Here is a 24,559-nt window from a genome sequence, read left to right on the forward strand (position 1 = left end):
CAACAGTCTTTCAAGGCATTTAAAAAAAAATAAATTAGTTAACTGATGGAACAACCCATTTTCTGACTAGCTTCCTCTTTTCCTGAGGTGGAAGCATGTCTCTTTGGTTATTTGTGTTGTTTTCTAGGACTGCCGTAACACATTGCCACAAAGTTTGGTGGCTTAAAACAATAGAAAATTATTCTCTCATAGTTCTGCAGGCTAGAAGTCTGAAATCAGGTGTTCTCAGAGCTGTGGTCCCTCTGAAAGCTCTAGGTAAGAATTCTTCCGTGTCTTTTCCAGCTTCTGGTGGCACTGGCTGTCCTTGGCTACTAATTGCACCACTCCAGTCTCTGCCTCCATCTTCACATGGCCTTCTCTTCGTGTGTTGTTGTGTGTCTTTTTCTTATAAGGACATCAGTCGTTGGATCTAGGGATTCCTGAATCCAGGATGATTTTTATCTCTAGAGTCTTAGCTAATTACATCTGCAAAGACCTTATTTCCATATAAGGCCACACTTTGAGTTGTGAGTGGACATGAGTTTTTGGAGGGCATTATTTCACCCTCTGTAGCTATTGTGCGTTATTTGAGTTGATAGTATTGAGATAGGTTTAGTGAAACCTGACAACAGTTTAGTGAAACCTGACAAACATAAAAATAATGAATTCAACTGGAAAAAAATGAGTGGCTTTGTCTTGAACTTCACTTTTCTTAGGTGATTTGAAATAAAGTTGAAAATTCCACAGAAAATACACTGAAAGTGGAAGTTCAGCATGGAATTGCTAGAGGAGTTTGAAACAGGGAGAATAGAGTAGCATCAACTAAGAACTCAGGGAAACTATATGATAATCCCAGAAGACAATATTTTTCCCACCTAGGAAATAAACAAGAGATGGAACCAGTTATCAGGCAATTATAATAACTTCTCAATCTGTTATAATCTAGGAAATATTACCTTGAAACCAAATCCTTAGGGATAAATCAAAAGGAATGCAGCCACATTCTAGGTTCAAGTCAGTATCAGAAAGTTAGTTATATATATAACTAGTCTTTAATTAAAATTACTATAATAGCATTTTACTTTCACTTAAGACCCATACTAATGAAATAGTAATATTATTTCATTTTTTTCTTTAATATGGACAAATAATAAGCATACATACTTATGGGTACATGTGATATTTTGATACATGCATGCAATGTGTAATGATCAAATTAGGGTAGTTAGGATATCCATCACTTCAAGCAGTTGTCATTTCTTTTTGTTGGGAACATTCCAAATCTTCTAGATATTTTGAAATGTTTAATAAGTTATTGTTAACTATAGTTACTCTACTGTGCTATCATACATAGGTTGAAGGAATAAGTTTTAGTAATTTTATTTTATTTTATTTATTTGAGACAGAGTCTCACTCTGTCACCCAGGCTGGAGTGCAGTGGTGCGATCTTGGCTCACTGCAACCTCCGCCTCCTTGGGTCAAGCAATTCTCTGCCTCTGCCTCCTGAGTAGCTGGGATTGCGGGCGCCCATCACCATGCCCGGCTAATTTTTTTGTATTTTTAGTAGAGACAGGGTTTCACCACGTTGGCCAGGCTGGTCTCGAATTCCTGACCTTAGGTGATCCACCAGCCTCGGCCTCCCAATGTACTGGGATTACAGGCGTGAGCCATTGCGCCCGGCCAGTAATTCTACTTTTAAATACCCTTTTATCTGTCCTGGAGTTTGATATAAAGGAAAGCTTTTAATCTTTTTTTTCTTACCACATATATATACATACATATATAAGTATATATATAGTTTGTCATACTATTATCTAATATGAAAACCAGATATTCACAGAATTAAACAGTATTGAAGCTATTACATTTTTTAAAAATGCTTTCCTTCTAGTAAATAAGAAAGATCATTTGTATTCTATTGTTTATTCTCGTAATCACTTTATTGCTTTTATGTTCATTGTGCAAACATCTACAAGCTTTAATAGACACAATACACATTCTCAGTCAGATTTTCACATACCACAAGAGTGACACGTTAAGATGATCTGTAATTTAAAGTGATGTTGGAGCCATTTGCATAGATCTTTAGCAGCAAATAAAGGTATCTTTATGCAAAATTCAAACTATTAAAAATAAAACATTGTTTCAACTGACATGCAATCTTTTCAGAAAGCAGATGTGCCTGTCACATTGCTTTTGTTACTAACACAGTAAAGAATGTTTCAGGGCAAGACTAGGGTTTTGAATAAGCCAAAACAATTATGTGAGAATAAGGTGCAATTTTACTCTAATTCAACTGTGTCTCCTGCTAAGAAGCTGGGAATTTGGCAGTAGCCATAATATTCTGCTTCTACATTATTTTGAGAATATTTTGTCCCTGTTAAGCTTTGTTAGATGGACCCTAGGATCCATTTTGAGAATAGCATTGGTTTTTATCCCCTTTAATTTGGCTTTCATTATAGTACTTTATATAATCTGCATGTTCCAATTCCAAGATGCAGGATTCATAAAAAATCATTTCAAGTAGACTCAATCAAATACCCTTAATTTCCTTAGTCCTTGTCCAGTAACTGCAATATCATTGTCCCATGATATTGTGTCTCTTCTTCCAATTGTCTTTTTTTCGGACTTTAACAGTGATATATAGTTGTTGGGATTTTAATACATAATAATTTGATAATCTTTTAAAAATTGTCATTCACTTTAACAGAGGGAATTTCCTTATTTAAAATATGTATTTGAAATGATGGGTAAATTCATATTAGGTAATGAGTAATTTTTCAACCCTTTGAAAGGATGAGTTTGGCACTTTTTTGACAAGTGTCACTTCATATAGTAGAATAGTTATGCTACATAATTGTATTAATATAATTAAACCAATTTTGGATACCTGCATATAGTCTTTAAAAATTTTTGGATAGGAATAGTTAGTTTTGAAGTACAAAGTTAATGAGTTAAAAATAAATTACCTTGTTGGTGAGGATATAGAGAAATTGGAAAACTCATACACCATTGGAGGGAATATGAAATAGTACAGTTGCTTTGGAAAACAGTCTGGCAGTCACTCGAACAGTTAAACACAGAGTTATCATATGACTGAGCAATTCCACTCCAAGGTACATAAACAAAAGAAATGAAAAGATATGTCCATTCAGGAAATTGAGATGAATATTTTTAATTTATAGCAGCATTATTCATAAAGGCTAAATGTGCAAACAACTCAAATGTCCATCAACTGATGAATGTTTAAATAAAATAGTGTGTGTGTGTGTATATATATATAAAATATATATAAAATATATATAAAATATATATAAAATATATATAAATATATATAATATATAAATATATATAAAATATATATAAATATATATAAAATATATATAAATATATATAATATATAGATATATATAAAATATATATAAATATATATAAAATATATATAAATATATATAATATATAAATATATAAAATATATATAAATATATAAAAATATAAATATATATAATATATATAAATATATATAAAATATATATTATATATAAATTATATATAATATATAAAATATATATATAATATATATAAAATATATATAATATATACATAAAATATATGAATATATATAATATATATAAAAATATATATAAATATATATAAAATATATATACTATATATGAATAATATTTGGCCATAAAAAAGGAATGAATTACTGAAACATGCTACAATATGGATAAATCTTGAAGCTATTATGCTAAGTGAAAAAATCTAGTCACAAAAGACTACCTATTATAGGACTCCATTCATATGTGCAGAACAGGGAAATTTATAGAGATGGAAATAGTAATTGTTTAAATTTGGGGGTTGAGAAATGGGAATATAAGAGGTGATAGATCAAGGATATGGTGTTTCTTTTTGAGGTGATGAGAATGTTCCAAAAATTGACCATGGTGATTTTTACAGATATCTGTGAATATAGTAAAAAAACTCTGAATTGACCCTTTAAGTAGGTGAATTATACGGTATGTGAATTGTATATCAATAAAGGTGTTAAAATAAATTACCATTAATAGTAGCTAGCATATATGTAACTCTTACAAATGGCAGCTATTGTTTGAGTTAATTAATTTATGTAATGCACTTTACAAATATTCTGAAGTAGGAACCCTTATTTCTCTATCATACACATTATAGAACTAATGCAAAAGGGTAACACAGGTAAAGTGGTAGAGATAGGAGTTGAACCTCGGTAATACGGTTCCAGAATTTATGCTTGTAACCAAGATTCATAATTAATTATTATACGCTGGCTCCAGTTATGTATAATTATATAATTAAAGAATAAAGGAGTATAGCTTATTCTTTTATTAAGCCTATAACTATTTATTGCAGGTATACTTTGTGCCAGGTACTTTTATAGGCATTGAGGATATAGCAGTATTCCAAAATCCAAAATGAAAAAAAAAAATTCCTCCTGCTAAGGAGCTTAAATTCTTAAATTTTTAAGAATATAAACTTTAGAATTGAGCAAATTTGGTTTTAAACCTCAGCTCTGTCCCTTGTAAACAGAGCAACTACGTAAGTTTCTTAACCTCTTTGATCCATCTTTTTCCTATTTGTAAAATGAGAATAATATTTTGCCCACATCGTAGGGTCAATGTAAGAATTAAATGAGATGTTACTTGTAAAGCATTTACTTAAATGCCTAATAATCTATAAATACAAGGTGATGATGGCAATGGCAGTGACGACTGTAGTATCAGTGCTCCTGTAATTGTCACCATCATTATTATCATCATTATCATCAATAAGGGTAGTTAATGCCGTGGATTTACTGCCTCCTAAAGTTTGTTTTAATAAGATTATACAGCTACTTGTGTGTGGAACCAGGACTAAAAATTGAATCTTCTGATTTTGAATGTCATGTTATCTTTATTGTTATAAAGATGCTACACAATTTTTATGCTAGCCTCAGATTTAGCCAAAAAATAATAAGACAATAGAAATACCTAGGTGCATTCTGATAAATTTATTCTTTTAAAGAGGTCATTTACATTTTAGAAAGAAAATAGTCAATAAGCAAATGTTGAGAATAAAATTTAAGATTATTGTTATTATTATTACATTTACCAGTGTCTTGTCTTTAAAACCACCAGCACTCTAAGTTGATAACTGAATAGAGTTCTGAAATAGAATGTCTACCAAAGCAAAGTAAACTGGGTCATGGTAGTTATATTTATTTAAAAGAAGTTAAGCTGTAATATTTTTCCTCAGTCATAGGACCTATGTATTTAATTTTCAAGGACAGATTGGAAGAAGGTATTCCCCATGGAGTAGCATTAGCAACCTGACTTCACAAGCTTCTGGTTTGTCATGTTACACACACACACACACACACACACACACATGCATACGTGCACACATGCATATGAAAAGCTTTCTTCTCTAGTTTCATCCATTCATTAGACAAATATATATTGAGGATTTTCTACGTGTTCACAGTGATAAATATTTTCATTTTGACCATGACATTTAGAAAATGTAGCATAACACTTCCAGTCCTGCATAACACTGCCAACATCATTTTGATAAGTGTTTTTAGTTAAATCTTGACCTTTATTGGACATCTCAAGTTGATATTGCACCAGATTCAGTGAATAAATATTTAGGAATGACTTTTTTTTTTAAATTGGATGAGATTTTAGTCAACTTTTAAAGAAATCTGTGGTCAGTAAATACAATGTTTCTGGAACATGTTCTATTCTACTCTGTTTCTACTCAGTAGACAGAGTAGTGACTTAGGATAAACTCTAGTGTCTTTATCCTCCGGAAGGTTTCTTCCACTTTCAGTTACCTTTGTTTAGAGACATGGATTCCCTGACTTCCCATTCCCGTCTAACTTCCTTTACTCTGACATTAATCTTAGTGGTCAAAAGTCCTTAATGCTTGTGTTCACAAGGATACACACTCTGTAACCAGCAGGAATACACAAGAAAGATGTACTTGAAACCAGAATGGAGATAGCAGCTGTACTTTACACAGGTAAGAAAAGAAAAAAAAAAGTTGTAAACCTGGAGACAGCATAAAGAAGGAGTATTTTGCAGAGAGACTGCACAAAAGCAATACTCTGGGGTAATAGATCTTTCCTTGACCTCACTCCTCTACATACAGATATGTAGCTTTCCCAGCACCATTTATTGAAGAGACTGTTTTTTTCCCCAGTACTTGTCCTTGCCAGCTTTGTTAAAAATGAGTTCAGTGTAGGTGTGCAGATTCGTTTCTGGCTTCTCTATTCTGTTCCATTGGCTTATGTGTCTGTTTTTATGCCAGTATCATGCTGTTTTGGTCACTACAGCTCAGTAGTATAAATTGAAGTCAGGTAATATAATTCCTCCAGTTTTGTTCTTTTAGCTTAGGATGGCTTTGGCTATTCTGGGTCTTTTGTGGTTCCATATAAATTTTAGAATTGTTTTTTCTCTTTCTGTGAAGAATGTCATTGATATTTTGATAGGGATTGCATTGAATCTGTAGACTGCTGTGAATAGTATAGATATTTTAACAATATTGTTTTTTCCAATCCATGAACATGGAATATTTTTCTAATTTTTGGTGTCCTCTTCAATTTCTCTTAGTAGTGTTTTATAGCTTTCATTATGGAGATCTTTCACTTCTTCAGTTAATTTCTGGATTTTTATTTTTATGTGTGGCTATTGTAAATGGGATTACATTTTTTTATCTCTTTCTCAGATTGTTCTCTGTTGGCATATGGAAATGCTACTGATTTTTGTATGTTCATTTTGAATCCTGCAACTTTACTGAATTTAATTATCAGTTCAATAATTTTCTTGTGGAGTCTAGGTTTTCCATATATAAGATCATGTGATCTGCAACCAAGGTTAATTTGACTATTTCCACTCCAATTTGGTTCCCCTTTGTTTCTTTCCCCTGTCTGATTGCTCTAGTGAGGACTTCCAGTACTATGGTGAATAACAGTGGTGAAAATTGGCATCCTTGTTGTGTTCCAGATCTTAGAGAAAAGGCTTTCAGTTTTTTTCTCATTAAGTATGATACTACTTGTGAGTCTGTCATATATGGCTTTTATTATGTTGAGGTATGTTCCTACTATACCCAGTTAAAGGATTTTTACCCTGCAATGATGTTGAATTTTATCATCTGTTTTTTCAGCATCAATTGAAATGATCATATGGTTTTTGTCTATCATTCTGTTGATACAATGTATCACATTGATTGGTTTGTGTACATTGAACCATCCTTGCATCCCTGGAATAAATCCCACTTGGTGATAATGAATGATCTTTCTTTCCTTTTTTTCCTCAACTTTTATTTTAAGCTCAAGGGTGCATGTCCAGGATATGCAGGTTTGTTACATGGGTAAATGTGTGCCATGGTGGTTTGCTACACAGATGATCTCATTACCTAAATAGTAAGTTCAGCATCCATTAGCTATTCTTCTTGATACTCTTCCTCCTTCCACCCCCAACCCTTTGACAGACCCCCATGTGTGTTGTTCCACCCCGTGTTTATGTGTTCTCATCATTCAGCTCCCACTTATAAGTGAGAACATGTGGTATTTGGTTTTCTGCTTCTGCATTACTTTGCTGAGGATAATGGCTTCCAGCTCTATCCATGTCCCTGAAAAGGACATGATCTCATTCCTTTTTTTCCCATTTCCCTCTACTTTCTTCAAGCAGAAGGAATTTCAGCATGTGTATTAGTCCATTCTTGCAATGCTATAAAGAAATTTCTGAGACTGGGTAATTTATAAGGAAAGAGGTTAAATTGGTTCTTGGTTCTGCCAATTGTACAGAAAGCATAGCAGCTTCTGTTTCTAGGGAGGCCTTAGGAAACCTACAATCATGGTGGAAGGCAAAGGGGGAGCAGCACTTCACATGGCCAGAAAAGGAGCAAGGGAGAAAGGAGCTGCTACAGACTTTTATAACAACCATATCTCCTGATAACTCACTATCATGAGAGTAGCACCAAGAGGATGGTGCTAAATCATTCATGAGAACTCCAGCCCCATGATCCAGTCATCTCCCATCAGCCCCCACATCCAACATTGGGGATTACATTAGACATGAGATTTGAGTGGGGGCACTGATCGAAACCATATCATTCTGCCCCTGGCCTCCCCAAAATCTCATGTCTTTCTTACATTTCAAAATAAAATCATGCTTCCCAACAGTCCCCCAGTGTCTTAATTCATTCCAGCCTTAACTCAAAAATCCAAAGTCCAAAATCTCATCTGAGACTAGGCTAGTCCCTTCTGTCTATGACCCTGTAAAAAAAAAACAAGTTAGTTACTTCCAAGATACAATGGTCTTACAGACATTGGGTAAATACTCTCATTCAAAAAGGAAGAAATTGGCCAAAAGAAAGGGGCTACAGACCCCATGCAAGTCCCAAATACAGCAGAGCACTTATTAAATTTTAAAGCTCCAAAATAATCTCCTTTGGCTCCATATCTCACATCCAGGAAATACTGGTGCAAAGGGTGGGCTCCCAAAGCCTTGGGCAGATCTGCCCCTGTGGCTTTGCAGGGTTCAGCCCCTGAGGCTGCTCTCATGGACTGGTATTGAGTGCTTGTGGCTTTTCCAGGCACAGGGTGCAAGCTGTTGGTGGATCTACCATTGTGGAGTGTGGAGGATCATGGCTTTCTTCTTACAGTTCCACTAAGCAGTGCCCCAGAAGGGACTGTGTATAGAGGTTCTCCATGAGGGCTCCACCCCTGGAGCAGGCTTCTGCCTGGAAATCCAGGCTTTTCCATATGCCCTCTAAAATTCTAGGCAGTGGCTCTCAAGTCTCAACTTTTGCACTCAGTGTACCTGCAGGCTTACCTCCTTGTGGAAACCGTGAAGGTTTATGTCTTGGACTCTCTGAAGCAGCATCCTGAGCCCCATTTAGCTATGTCTGGAACAGGAGAGACTGGGATTCAGGGAGCAGTCTCCTGAGGCTGTGCAGTGCAGCAGGGTCCTCAGCACAGCCCACTAAACCATTCTGTTCTCCCAGGCCTCTGGGCCTGTAATGGGAGGAGCTACCATGAAGGTGTCTGAAATGCGTTTGAGATGATTTCCTCATTGTCTTGGCTATCAGCACTTGGCTTCCTTTTAATTATGCAAATTTCTTTTTTTTTTTTTTTTTTTTTTGAGATGGAGTCTCTGTCACCCAGGCTGGAGTGCAATGGCTCAATCTCAGCTCACTGTATGCTCCGCCTCCCGGGCTCATGCCATTCTCCTGCCTCAGCCTCCAGAGTAGCTGGGACTACAGGCACCCGCCACCATGCCCAGAGAATTTTTTGTATTTTTAGTGGAGACGGGGTTTCACCGTGTTAGCCAGGATGGTCTCAATCTCCTGACCTCGTGATCCACCCGCCTCGGCCTCCCAAAGTGCTGAGATTACAGGCGTGAGCCACTGCACCTGGCCTAGTTATGCAAATTTCTACCACCAGCTTAAATTCCTCCCCTGAAAATGGAGGGTTTTTTTTCTCTTCTTCCACATGGCCAGGCTGCAAATTTTTCAAAATTCTGTGCTCTGCTTCCTTTTAAAATATAAGTTTCAGTTCTATGTCATTTCTTTGCTCACATGTAAGAGCGTAGGCTGTTAGAAGCAGCAAGGCAACACCCTGAATGCTTTGCTGCTTAGAAATCTCTTCCCCCAAATACGCTAAATCATCACTGTCAAATTCAAAGTTCCACAGATCATTAGGGCACAGGCACAATGCTGCCAGGTTCTTTGCTAGTGCATAAGAAAGGTAACCTTTGCTCCAGATCCCGATAACCTCCTCATCTCTGAGACCTCATCAGCTTGGCTATCTGTGTCCATATCACCATCAGTAATTTGGTCACAGAAATTTAACAAGTCTCTAGGAATTTCCAAATTTTCCCTCGTCTTCCTTTCTTCTGCTGAGCCCTCCACACTCTTCCAACCTCTGCCTGTTACCAAATTCCAAAGCTGCTTCAACATTTTCAGGTATCTTTGTAACAATGCCCCACTCCTCGTACCAATTTTCTGCATGAGTCCATTCTTGCATTGCTATAAATAAATATCGGAGACTGGGTAATTTATAAAGAAAAAAGGTTTAACTGGTTCACAGTTATGAAAGGTGTATAGGAAGCTTAGTGGCTACTGCTTCTCAGGAAGCCTCAGGAAACTTACAATCATGGTGGAAGGCAAAGGGGTAGCAGCACTTCACATGGTTGGAGAAGAACCGAGAGAGACGGGAAGTTGCTACACAGTTTTAAAAGAACCAGATCTCATGATAACTCACTCACTATCATGAGAACTGCACTGAGGGGATGGTGCTAAACCATTCACAAGAACACCATTTCCATGATCCAATCACTTCCCATCAGGCCCCACCTCCAACAATGGGGATTACAATTCATCATGAGATTTTGGTGAGGACACAGATCCAAACCATATCACCTTTTATCTGTCACAGCTGGTAATGCTCTGAGTCTCACTGGAAGCCAGCAAGTGTCAGCATCTCACCCAAGGCCTTTGATGTAGTACCTGGGTATCACTGCTGGTTATTCAGGGCCCAAGGGCTCTTCAGTTAGCAGGTGATAAATGCTGCCAGGATTGGGTCCTTTCCTTCAAGGCAGCAGATACTCTCATTTCCCAAGGTGTGTCTAGAAATATTGCTGCAGAGTTAGGGCCTGGAACGGGTGCCCCACAGCTGTGACAGTTGCTGTGTCTTCCTCTGTCTGAACTAGTTTCCAAGATGCAAGACAAAGTCCTACCCATTCTTCCCTCTTCTCTCCTCAAGTGGAAGTGGTCTCCTTTGGAGCCATGAGCTGTGCAGCCTGGGGTTAGGGGATCAGTGATGCCAACCCTCCTTTATCCTCCCCAGCTTGTGTCTCGGTAGGTTGTGTGCCCCTCAGCCCACTGTCTCTGGGCCTAATTCAGCACCAGGACTTACCTAAGAGTTGCAGTCCTTATGGCTTAGACTGCCTTTCAAGTTTACTTGAAGACACAGAGTGCTGTAGCCATAGGTGGCGATGTTTGCAGGAACTCAGGTTTGTACCACTAGGATTGGTGATTTCCCTCTGGCTAGGGCTGGTTTAAATGCTCCCTCTGTGGGAGGGTGTCGGCTGAGTTTTTTCTGGTTTTCCTTTCTGTTTTAACAAAACAGCACTGAGTTCGGTGCCTCGCAATTGCTGAGTTCTCCCTCCCCCAGCACCCGGAGATGCTCTCTGCATCATGCCTCCTCTGCCCGGCGTTGGGGAATGGTAACGTCAGCGATTCAGGACTGTTTTTTCTATCGCTCCAATGCCTCTTTTAGGGATACATAGTTAAAACTAGGTATTATGAGGGCTCACCTGATTTTTGGTTCTCATGAAGGTGTTTTTTCTGTGTAGACAGTTGTTAAATTGTTTTCCTTGTTGGGGCAACTATCAGTGGAACTTTCACCATCTTGCTCTGCCTCCACTCTCTCATTACTTATTGTGTCCCTCTTTTTCATTAGTTGCATTCAATAGCTCTGTCAATCTAAAAATTTAGATGCAGTAAGGGAAATATTCACCTATTGGTGGTAAGTGTTAGAATTTATTCACACCAGGAGGTAAATAAGAACATATGACACAACATGACTAATGTATATTGTGCAAAACTGAGCCAATAGACATTCAGATGCATTAACTTTTCTCCAACTCCTCACTATATATAATTTAATTTGGGCAATTATTTTGTTAATGTAATGTTGCCTGTTCAGGGCCAGTTTATAAATAAGAGTATAAAAATCCATATCTCTATTAAAACAGGAGTTGCTTTTCATCATGTTTTTTCCCCTTCCAGCATTGATTTTTTTTTTTTTAGTGTTTCTATAATGAAATCGGGTATCAATTTACCAAGGTACTTGCCTGCTTGCCAATATATTTCTGTACTTTCTTTTCATTCTAATGCTTGTTTAGTAGGCATGCACTAGAAGCTACTCATTTGACAGATTGTGTTGTGTCTGTGTGGTGGGGATAAGTGCAAAGACTATCGTTTTAATATTTCCCACATTATCTATTTTAGGCTTTTCTCAATAGAAATTCTCAAACAAGGGCAAAAGTAGCACAGCATAAGCAATTCTCTTAATGAAAATATACAATTTAGGGAAATAAACACATTCTGGAGTTGTTCTTTTTTCAGTAAAATGATAAGGAAAGGAAATGCTCACCCCAACTTCTTCATTAGCTTAAATGTTGGTTAAGTCATTAACTTTTCAATAATTCATGAAATAATTTACCAAGATAGATGTTTTTCACATTTTTAGATTTTCACTTTGCTCACTACAAATTTTAATGCTTTTGGATTGCTTTGTGATAAGTGGTGAAACATCCAACATTAATCTATTGTGATTGTGAAAGTAATTTCTAATGAAACTAACAAAAAGATCCTTTGTGTTTCTATAAAACAGAAAATTATTTTTTTAATGTTATATTCTTAGATATGGTTAAAGTTTTGGTGATGTTATAGTCCTTGAGATTATTTCTTTTGGAAAGTAAAAAATTTTTATCTATTATTTAAGTGTATCATTCATAATAAGAAGAGATATAAATAGTGATTGTTTAAAGACAGAAAAATCCAAGGACACTTTCTTGGAAGAGATTACTCAAGTCATTATCCTCAGGCTATGCCTTCACAGAAAATTAAATTCTATCACTGAGCCATTGATGGTTGAATTTGATCTATGCAGAGAGATGATAAGAATATCTTGGGCTAGCAATAAACACTCAAAGTGGAAGGACAAGAGGCATACTTTATTTTCTTGGATAATAGGTTTGTGCCTATATCTGAATGCTTACCTCAATTTCAATTTTGTAAACTCAAGTTACGTTAAAATGGCAGAAAAAAATATACTTTCTTGGTCTGGGAATAAGCCACTGGATAAAAAAAAAAAAAAATAGAGAAAGCATGCATCCTTTTACTATGTTGACTCTATTTCTCTTAGTATTTACCCTTATTTCAGATTCAAACCTACTCTCTTTACAATTTTCTGTGATTCTTTGTATTCAAGAAGACTCTATAAGGAACTTTTGCATAACTGTAAAAAGAACAGGGAATTAAGATAAATATTGCGGAGAACCGACTTTTGGGAGCATCGTTAGCTAGAAATGTTGACATTTGATTCACTTTTAATTCAGTAATTTAATCCTCTACAAAGGAGAATGAATCCAAAAGGACAAATGGTCTATATGTTTCTGGTATCTTAAAAAGTAACTTAACCTGTCTCCTGAAAGTGGTTGAGGGAGAAAAAAAAGTCTTAAATTAAATGAAAAGAATGACTTCCATGATGGTATTAAAAAGGATTTATTTGAACAGAGTTGATTTAAGATGCCCCTATGAACAACAGAAACTATTTAAAATTCAGCAATAATATCCCAATGCTGTATAAACAATTCTCATGTTTACCCCCAAATCATTAATTTTCAATGAACCTAGTTTTTCTCGTTTCAATTAAAAAATGTGTTTATGCTTGAAATAAAGGCCTATTCATTTAAAAATGGATAGAAAATAAGTGACATCATAACAGAATATTTAATTGGAAGGGTGCCTTTTCTTGGTTAATGCATAAGTGAGCTAAGCATATATTTTTTGTGCCAATTGAAATTTTGTATGTGGCTCTTCATATTTTTGCACAAGATTTACAATGCTGTTATATCCCTTTACTCAAACCACTGAAGAATGTAGGAGGTGAAAGTAGTTTCAGCAGAAAAACAAAGCTGTGTACCATTGTACTGGGAATGTTGACATGCTTTTAAAAAAAAAAAAAAAATGTATTTGCAGTAACCAAATTTGAGCTGATTTTTGTTTTTTATTTTCCTTTGCTTCCCTTGCCTCCATTTTATCCGAAATCAGCGGAAATCCGAAGGGAAAGCGGCAGGAAAGGTAAGACTGCAAATTTCAAAGAAAATTGATTTTGAAATGTTGTGTTTATACCGTGTGAAGCTACAATAGTTAGTCCATGCAGTTAAAACTGTAAGTACTTAGGATAACATATGTTATGGTTCTACTTTAAAAGAGATTCAAGCTGAGCTGTTTTCACATTTTGTATCACACAGTTCTGGAAACAATTTCAAGTCTCATTTTATTTTATTTTCCCCCAATACTTTCTTTTCCCACTATGCCAAAACAACGTACTGTTGACAGCATCACTTTGTGAATGTTCTGATAATACAGTTATTTTATGATAAATGCTAGCAATAAAAAAAGGAACAATTTTAGTGTCAATTCACATTTTAGCAGTGACAGCAGAAAGTTAGTGAATATAAATCATGATATTTGATAGGGTCACAGAGAGGAATTATATAACTAAACATGGTTAATAGGCAAAATGATGATCTCAGAGAAACTGGGTTTTGGAATGTCATCCTTCAATGCGAACATTTTAAGTTCTGCTCAAGTATAGGCTGGTGCAAAAGTAATTGTGGTTTTTGCCATTAAAAGTTATTGTAAAAACCACAATTACATTTGCACCAAGCTAATGTATATGAACAGTCCAGTCTTCTAAAAAAATTTGTGTTTCTATTGTTAAACAAATAAACTATCTCATACATATTGTTAAATAACTTCACTAGTTAAACTGCACTACCACTAAAAATAAAGTTTTCCAGTTGTTTATTAACATTTCTTTCCTAGCATTTATGCCTTAGTTTCTTATTATGTTTTGAGGTTCAAAGAAATGAATATCCCTTAAATTTCTAACAGAAGACATTTTGGATATTACATTCAGTAAGCCTTGAATGCTATCATATTAGGCACCAGAATCTTATCTTTGCTGTTGCTAGGTTAAATATATATAATCTTAAAGATGAATTATCTTATTCTAGCTCAAGAAACCAAACTTTACATTTGAAAAAGCACTTGCCAGAGAGTTGTCTAAGCTATGCCAGAAAGTAATCTGTTCACCTTGGATGTCTTTATCAAGTGTGAGAATTAATGGAAAATGGAGTTTGAATACAATGCCAAAAGGGATTTTCATTAATGTTTGAGAGATAAACTAAAATAACAGCATCATAGAGTTGTAAATCAATATATCTTTCGGAGTGCTTTCAATTGCCTCTCTGAATCATACTGAGCATCACTGTGGCCTTGGAGTGATGAAGTTTTGAAAGTCAGCTCCTCCCAGAAGACAAAAGTTAATAGACAAGATCTCCAGTTAAAAGGAGGGAAGCAAGGGTAGTAAAATGTCACTGGCTGCTACTATGTACAGTGTGATTATGTGTGTGTGTGTGTGTGTGTGTGTATAAAACATGCATTTATATTATGTGTATATTTAGGAAAAGAGAGAGAGAGAATGAAAGAGAGAGAAGGTCTACAGATTTCGGGATTTTGTGTTCTAACATTTTTAATCATTCTGGTGAATTTGGAAATGAACTTGTGGCTCAGTTAGTTCAACACTGAAATTTTGAAGAAGAGGAATGTTGGAAATATTTTTCTAGCTTAGTGAATATAAATAAGGACATGTCTTTGTTTTACAAGTTAGGCTCCTACATATAGAACTCTGGGAAGAACCCATGTTCCAGGTCAGGAAACTCCTAAGTCATGACATTTCAACATAAAACACTTCAACATGTAAATAATCAATATAAGGACCAATGGAAAAAGAGGTTCTTAGTGAAGGACAATTTTTTTTTTTTTTTTTTTTTTTGTCAAATAAAACAAATCTGGACAGACATAGAGAGAGACTTTGTTCCGAAGAAAGAATATTGCAATAGGGAGAAGGTTATGACTTTAAAAATCTGCAAGGATCTCAAAATTCAACAGCAAAGGCTTTTCTTTATAAGGTCAAGAAGGGCAAGCAAGCAGAGATAAGCAGAATCTTTTTTGGAGGTAGGGGATGGGGTCTTGCTCTGTTGCTCAGGCTGGAGTGCAATGGCACAATGGATCACAGCTCACTGCAGCTTTGAACGCCCGGGCTCAACTATTTCTCCCACCCCAGCCTCCCAAAGTTCTGGGATTATGTGTGTGACCCACCGCACCTGGCCAATAAGCAGAATCTTTAAAGAGGAAGCTGGACCAACAAGAGAGTGGGTCCAAAAGTATCTGTTGTCATCTGATTTTCCGAGAAGCTAATGATTGGGACATATTCCACTTTTTTTAGTGGTTGCTCAGGTTTGGTGTCAAGCCAAGCTCAGGGGCCTGTGGGAAGGCGAAAAACCTGACAAAATTTGGGTTAAAACAAAGCTGAGTGTTAAAAATGGGCAACTGTGAAGTTTATTATTTTTTTCACTAGCTTTTTAAAAATAACGTAAGCATAATAAAAAAATAACATACGAATCTGCTTACTCTGTTCCAAGCACTCTATGTTTGTGCATGTGTGTATACATATACATATATGTGTGTATGTATATAGGTATGCATGCATATATATAGGAATGTGTATACATATATATATACACAGTTAATCTTCACAATAATCCTGTAGGCTATTTTACAGATGAGGAATGGTGATACCTCGAGCTTAAGTGCCTTGCCTAAGGTTACAGAGCTCACAAGTAGAAGAGCCAGGGTTTGAACTCAGGCAATCTGTCCCCAGAAATTCTCTCTTTAAAAAGATAACTTGGAATCGTGAAACAAATACTTCCTTTATATTAAAATAAGTGTTTTCATTGTGTTTTAGAAGTAACATTTAATATATTTAACATTATAAAAGTGCTAAAGATGTTTCTGGAATAGTAATTTTTAAAAAGTTACTTCTGTCAACTACAATAATGCTACAGACCTATCATTAACTCATTTTTACTAGTCTATATACATTCCATACATTGCCTAATATAATACGGTTAATGTATACTATGGAGATTAGGTCTGTGCTCTGGTGTCCTTTATTTTTGGTTCATTGCATTTATGTATACCTTTTGAAGGGTATTTTGGATATTAAATTCAAGAAGCTATAAACTTTAAATATATTAAGTGTCAGAATATTCATTAACTTGGGATTTATTGCAAATGTTTCTATAAAAAGTTAATTTATTGAACTCCTGAACTTCACCTTTTTAGTCTTTTTATGAATTATAAAATATGGCTTTTATGTTCAGTATAATTCAGAGTATGGGAAAGTATAAGGTTCTTGCATTTGTAAAAAAGTAAGGCAACACATTATCTTAGCTAAGAATGAAGTATCTAGATGAATTATTTATCTTTTAGAGTCTAAAACATCAAAGAAGAAGATAATTTCTCAATAATTTCTCTAGATTTAAGTGTAAATGACTTCAAAGTACTCACCAAATAGGACCTATATTTAGATTTCAAATCAGAGGTTTAAGTTACAAAGATAGACACTTTTTCTACCCCCTTTTAAAATATTATGTTATATTTCACAGATAAGCTAGTGGCATTCACAGCAGAAAAGAAGCAAATGCCACATGTCATAGCTCATTCATTCTTTAACCAGTTGGTATCCATGTGGCTAATTACTAATTAGGAGGAAAACCAAATTTCAACACATGGCCACTTGTGATTGAATAGTGTAAGCAGTACTTATTTTCTTTTTCTTTTTTTGAGACAAAGTCTTGCTCTTGACCCCAGGCTGGAGTGCAATGGCGCGATCTCAGCTCACTGCAACCTCTACCTCCCAGGTTCAAGCGATTCTCCTGCCTCAGCCTCCTGATTAGCTGGGATTACAGGCGCCTGCCACCACACCTGGCTAATTTTTGTATTTTTAATAGAGACGAGGTTTCACCACGTTGGCCAGGCTGGTCTCAAACTCCTGACCTCCAGTGATCCGCCCACCTCGGCCTCCCGAAGTGCTGGGATTACAGGTGTGAGCCACTGCACCTGGCCTACTTATTTTCAACTAAAAAAGGAATTACAGTTTTTTGAATCTGGTTAATAGTTTTTAAAATTTCCTTGTATGAATACTAACTGGTCTTTTTATTCAATCTACCAGCTTTCCCTTATTTAGCATTAACCTGAACATTTCCATGTAGACATTTTTTTCAAGATCCCTTCCCACTTTGGCTTAGCCTGAGTCTAAATTGCCCTTAGGGTTTGCACAAATGGCCAGGCTTGTTAAAGAGAATGTTCACTAAAGTGCTAAACTGAATATGGCAGAAACAGAACTGACTGAGATTCTCTCAGGAGTATATTTCTAATTTCTTTATATCTGCCTGAGGTAAATTAAAAAGCAGATTCTTTTAGACTCACGTAATGGATAATAGAAAGAGTGGCTATAGTAGCAAAGTGAGTAAAAACCATTCTCTGTCATTGGCCAGACTACTGACATTTGTGCAATCATTTGCTCCAAGACTACATGAAGATGAGGGGAGCAATGAAAATGTTTGATCCAACATATATTAAAATACCCATTTTGCTGGTGTCTCCAAGGTATTTCTTCATTTGCTGTTTTGTACAACAATGCAGATGTGTTTGGAGGTTCCTGCTTCAGAAATTCTCCTAAAAGCATAATTTAGAATTTTGAATGCAGAATGGCACTATCTTAGCTCATTTTCTGTTGCTATCACAGAATACCACAGACTGTGTAATTTATAAAATAAGAATGTATTTCTTACAGTTCTGGAGGCTGGGAAGGCCAATATCAAGGTACCAGCATCTGCTGAGGACCTTCTTGTTGCATCATAACATGGTGGAAGGCATCACATGGTGTGAAGGCAAGAGTGTGTGTATCAGCTTAGGTGTCTCTTGTACTTACAAAGCTACTAATCCCATCATGGGGGCCCTACCCTAATGATTTTATCTAATTCTAATGGCCCCCCAAAGGCCCCACCTTCCATCAATGTGTAAATTTGGGGATTACATTTCTAACACATAAAATTTGGGAGACATGTTCAAACCATAGCAGTAACATTGAGATTTTTTCAGTTATCTAAATAAAACAAATTCTAATGGTATGTTTCTGAAGAGATACATTTTCATGTATTATTTTAGAGAAGGATTATTTTCCCATATTACTTTTTGGACTATTATGATCTAGCAAATGCATGAGCTAAATCTGCATGATTATAAGTGCTATTTCTTCTGTTTCTTTTGCCAGTTTTCCTTATTAAACATTCAGTTTAGTGTTATTAGTATATATTTTTTTTTTTTAAGACAGAGTCTCACTCTGTCACCAAGCTGGAGTAGAGTGGTGTGATCCCAGCTGACTACAACCTCTGCCTCCCAGGTTCAAGCAATTCTCCTGTCTCGGCCTCCTGAGTAGCTGGGATTACAGATATGTGCCACCACGCCCAAAAATTTTTTGTGTTTTTTAGTAGAGACGGAGTTTCACCATGTTGGCCAGGCTGGGTGTTATTAGTATTATGAAAAATTAAATCACACTAAGAGCTCTAATTTAGCATAACCACCTAAGGAAACTAATTTCCCTTCATCCTACATGTGTTCTATAGATATGCTCTTCTAGGGACATTGTACTGCAGGTACACTGTGAAGCCTTTCGTAGGGTCTTAACAGCTTCTTGCTTTGGAATAGATTATTTATTTGACAAAATGGTAATGACTGAAAATTTGATCAGTGGCAAAAAATGTCAGATAATGTAAAGGACACTTTGATCTTTTGGGATTCTCCATCTATGCTAGTTTCATGCTTGTTCAAGACTTACGCTTATCGGCCAGGCGCAGTGGCTGATAAGACCAGTCTGGCCAACCTCGTCTCTACTAAAAATACAACCTGGCATTCAGTGTTACAACTGTTAATGTAGCCATCACCACAGGTGAATATCAGTTTTGTTTTACATCTTTGTGTACTACATTTCTCAATTCTGTGGTTCTTATATGTACATATGTGCATTCCCTGGATCTTATATTCATACGATTTCAAGGTCTCCATAATTTTGAGCATAGTCCTCCCTTTTTAAGATCACAAGTTTATTAACTGCTTTATATTTTCCTGTCTGGTTAACTTGAGCTTTCCATTCAGTAGGTTCTCCAATTACTCAGTCCGTCTCCATTTTACCCACTTGATAAAATTCCTTCCTGGTTATATTTATCATTCTGTCTCATCATTTTTTTCCTTGGTTTCTCTGTTTGGAGCGCCAGTTTCCAACTGTAGATTACCCTTGTAGAATGTATTCTTCACAGCCACTGAGCACATTTAGGTAAAAAAATTAAAAAAACAAAAAAATTATACTGAAGATTTAGCTCACTACACATTAATAGTACTAAGTTTCAGTTGGGATCTAGCTATTGTTCTGAAATATTTTTATTCTCCTCTCATTACCTTTCTATCCCATGCTTTGAATGACTTTCCAAAACTTTTCAACTATTTTCGAATTTCTTTCACAATTTCCAGCCCTGAATTACCAGCAGATTACTTTAAATCCTACTATCCTAAGATAGAAACAATTTTTGTAACCTCAACATATTTCTGAGTTCCTTTCTAGCCTCTCATTTATTCTCTCTGAAATCTTGAAATATCTAGCTCTTTAGTCCCTTCCTAAATATCACTGCCCTTTTATATTTAAAAATATGTAAAAGTCATTTGTCAATAAAAAAGATAAATAAAATAAAAAGGCCTCCCCTTAAGTCAGCTACCCTTGCTAGATATTGATGTAATTCACTACTAAATTGAGGGGCTCATCTCCCCCCATTAACTACATTTTCTCACCACATATTCCTTGCTATAATTTGTTACATTCCCCTCCTGATTAAAGTAGAACCCTTTAATTATTTGGACAAGATTTTCTGCTTCCTACATCCAAACTTTCTGTTACATTTGATATTTTAACCACTGCTTTTCTCTCGATTTTTCTGGAAATTTTTCTTCCATAAAACCTTCTGTGATATCTTTTACTCATTTGTATACATAAATATAATGTTCACACCTAGATTGTAACTTCATGTTCATTAAGTACATATTCCTTCTGTACCTTTCAATTCCTGGCTTCTTTTTTTTTTTTTTTTTTTTTGAGACTCGCTCTGTCCCCTGGCTGGAGTTCAATGGTGCCATGTCGGCTCACTGAAACCTCAGCCTCCCAGGTTTGAGTGATTCTCTTGCCTCAGCCTCCTGTTCCAAGTAGCTGGGATTACAGGTGCCCACCACCAAGCCCGGCTAATTTTGTGTGTGTGTGTGTGTGTTTTTAGTAGAGATGGGGTGTTACCAGGTTGGCCAAGCTGGCCTCGAACACCTGACCTTAAGTGATCCTTCCTCCTCAGCCTCCCAAAGTGCTGGGATTACAGGCGTAAGCCAACCATGCCCGGCCAAACCACAGGACGTTCTTAACATATCAGCCCTCCACTCAGAGTTCCCTTCATTGGTCACCAATTTGGAAACCAGAAAGTATCTGAAACAGGTCTCAATCAATTTAGAAGTTTACTTTGCCAATGTGAAGGACATGCCTAGGAGGGAGGGCCGTGCTTTTCTCCAAAGATGATTTTGAAGGCTTTGATATTTAAAGAGAAAGAACTGGCTGGAGGGGAAAGAGGGAGGGTGCAGTCACATTATGGAATCCACATGTTGTAAGCAAAAGGAACAAGTAGGGGAATAGTCAATTATATATTATTCTCAAACTCAGTAAATCAGCAGTTTACCTAAGATAAAGTGAACGTGGAGTAGCTACCTATGGAGCTATTTAACCTTTTATCTGTAGCTATCTGCTTAGGAACAAAAGGAAAGCCAGTTTCTTGCATGACTCAGTTTTGAGCTTAATTTTTTCCTTTTGGCATAGTGAATTGGGGTCCCATGTTTTTGTTTTCCATTCCCAGAAGATAATCCAGAGAAATGAGTAAATCCCTAGAGTAGATCTCAAAGAGTTGTCTTAAACTTCAGGCTTTACTACCACTATTCTCTGAAGCAAAGAAAGAAGGGTGTGGGGAAAGGCCCAGTTAAGATAGCCAGAAAAAAACACCATGAAACAAAGGTAATGTTTGTTGTGCAGATTTAAGTCAATGCCTTCTTCATTGATTAAGAATCTCCAGTAATTCAGTTCTCTTTTTCTTCCTGGTGCAGGGAGGGAACACCCTTACAAATGGAGATTTCTTTTATAGCTGTAAATTTCTTTTACAAAAGGGTAACTTCTCAGAAATTCTTCTGTCTGCAGTTCCTCAAAATGACAGCTCTGAAGAAATCTTTGTGTCAATGAGGCATATTTTGAGGTAACCTATTGTTAACAGTGCAGGATGTTCAGGTTCTTGGCATCTTGAACAAAGAATTGCAAAAAAGGCACAAACAAAGCAAGAAAGGGACGAAGGGGTTTAGTGAAAATGAAAGTACACTCCAAAATGTGGGAGTGGGCCTAAGCATAGGGGCTCAAAGGTCCTGTTACAGATTTTTGGAGGGGTTTAAGTACCCCCAAAAGAACCCCATTAGTCACTTGGGGCAGGCCCTATGTAAATGGAGAGGATGAAGTTAAGTTATAAAGTCATTTACTTGGCCTACTCCCTATGGAGAGAATATTTCCTGTCATAGATGAAGTGTGAATCAGACTTATGTTCCCTGATTCCAGATCCTATTTTCCTGCTTCAATATTCTTGTCTCTTACAGTCATATTTTGGTGTGGAATATGCTGAACCTCATCACCATGCTCTTTTGCAATGATGCTGGCTTTCCATAATATTTTTATATCCATAATTGTGTAAGCTTTATAGTAATTAAAGTACTAGAATTTTAATTTAGTCTTTCAAGCATGAAGAACTCTTTATTATCCTAAAGACAATTTATTTCATATATGTCCCTTAAGCATTATGATTTAAAGACTAGAACAAGTATTTATTAATGTCCAGAGAAATGGTATCAGGAGATCAGACTCATGGAGGCGGATGAAATTTGACAATACATGATGGTATTGATTCAATATCTTTTCTGTTTTTATGACAAAGTATCTGGATGTAAAAGTGGATGGAAAAGTATCTCGACATAAAATATAAAGAGTCCTCAGTAGTAGCGACTTCGATGTCTGCATTTTTTTATCAAGGGCATTTATATTGGAAAGTTAAGAAATTTTCTTCTGAACATGTGTTTCTCCAATAAAGTTAGCCCGGGTTGCTGTGTCAGATATTGAGCCATTTATGAAAAAGAACTCTGATCTATAAATCTCATATTTTGTAACCCCTAAGTTAGATATATTATTTTTGGCATATTTTCTTGTGTTCATTTACTTCTCATGTATTTGTTCCTCATTATACATTTAATATTTAAGCTGAACAAGTCTCCTACTTAACTCACAGGGATCTCACAGGGAAGCCTCTGACGATTAATTATCGGGTGGCATTTTACCAAAGGATTTTAAATGTACTAGTCAATTGCCTAGCTCATTCCTTGAGATCACTGTCAAACTAATCTTCCTCATTTATTTGAATTTTTTTTATTGCTTAAAAGAAATTTCCAGAATTAATTTTTATGCTTTAAATTAGAGACATTAAAGTGGTAAATTCTGCAGTCTAATGTTGGGATATGGAGAATTAATAATTCAACAAGTCTTATAGGTTCCTGTAGCTTTTGTCTAACAAACCACTTGAAACCTAGTAAATATTTAATGAATATGTGTTGTCATTTATTTAACAAACATATGTGGAATGGTTTCTATGTGTCAAACCCAGTGCTTGGTGATGAAGATATCTAAAGGAATTGAGGTAGCACTTTGACATCAAGGACCCCATTGTCTAGAAAGAAAAAGAGGTTGTAAACTAAAAATTCCATTTGATAACAATTAGCTTAATTTCCTATAATAACCTACTATAGAATATCCTTGTTGAATAAAACTAAATTCCACTTACATATACTTAGATTCTCCATGTGGTTTACTCATGTAGGGGTAAGGGCTTCCATAAATTCACTAACCTTTGTTTAATATATATTACTTTCTTGTTTATGCTTGTGTTTTGGAGCATTTATGTTCTGGTGGTCTCATTTTATTTTATTTTATTTTATTTTTTTGAGATGGAGTTTCACTCTTGTTGTTCAGGCTAGAGTGCAATGGCGCAATCTCAGGTCACTGCAACCTCCACCTCCCGGGTTCAAGCAAGTCTCCTGCCTCAGCCTTCCGAGTAGCTGGGATTACAGGTGTGCGCCACCACACCTGGCTAATTTTGTATTTTTAGTAGAGACAGGGTTTCTCCATGTTGGTCAGGCTGGTCTCAAACTCCCGACTTCAGGTGATCCGCCCTCCTCGGCCTCCCACAGTGCTGAGATTATAAGCGTGAACCCCCATGCCCGGCCTCTTTTTAGCTTTTGTCAGTCATATAAGCCATTACATTATTATTCTGTTCAAATAGCATTATCCTTCCCATTATATTTGATTCCTTTTAGCCTAGTATATTTATCAGATACACTTTAACAGCTTGTTTTACTGTTCATGAATAAAACCTGTTGTCATCCAAATATACTTTAAACATTGATTTAAGAATTGGGTTTTCTTCTTGAAGTGCATAATGCTTCAAACAATGCATCTCTTTACTAACAAGACAGGTTACCCTCTTTATTTTCCTGCAAATAAATGTGTAGTGGAGTAAATCACAAATACTGCCCTTAGTATTTTCCATAGTCAGCATTGAATGCAATTTTGTAAATCTCTAGAATTAAAGGAACTGTCTCAGATCCTTTTCGTATTTTGTAATAAAGGTGATTTCTGGGAATTGTTTGCTGCATAACTCCAGAATAGTTTTGTATCATTGTTATTGAT

General features: G+C 35.9%; 1 protein-coding gene across 1 annotated transcript in view; it reads left to right on the forward strand.

The window, feature by feature from the left end:
• The window catches only part of PCDH11X (protocadherin 11 X-linked), a 787,481-nt gene that overhangs the window by 424,794 nt on the left and 338,128 nt on the right, over nt 1–24,559 (forward strand). The window contains exon 7 of the mRNA XM_030807651.1: nt 13,843–13,872. Coding sequence (XP_030663511.1) covers nt 13,843–13,872 — 30 coding nt within the window. The remainder of the gene's footprint in view (nt 1–13,842; nt 13,873–24,559) is intronic.

Source organism: Nomascus leucogenys, chromosome X (assembly GCF_006542625.1).
Source record: "Nomascus leucogenys isolate Asia chromosome X, Asia_NLE_v1, whole genome shotgun sequence".
Classification (NCBI taxonomy): domain Eukaryota; kingdom Metazoa; phylum Chordata; class Mammalia; order Primates; family Hylobatidae; genus Nomascus; species Nomascus leucogenys.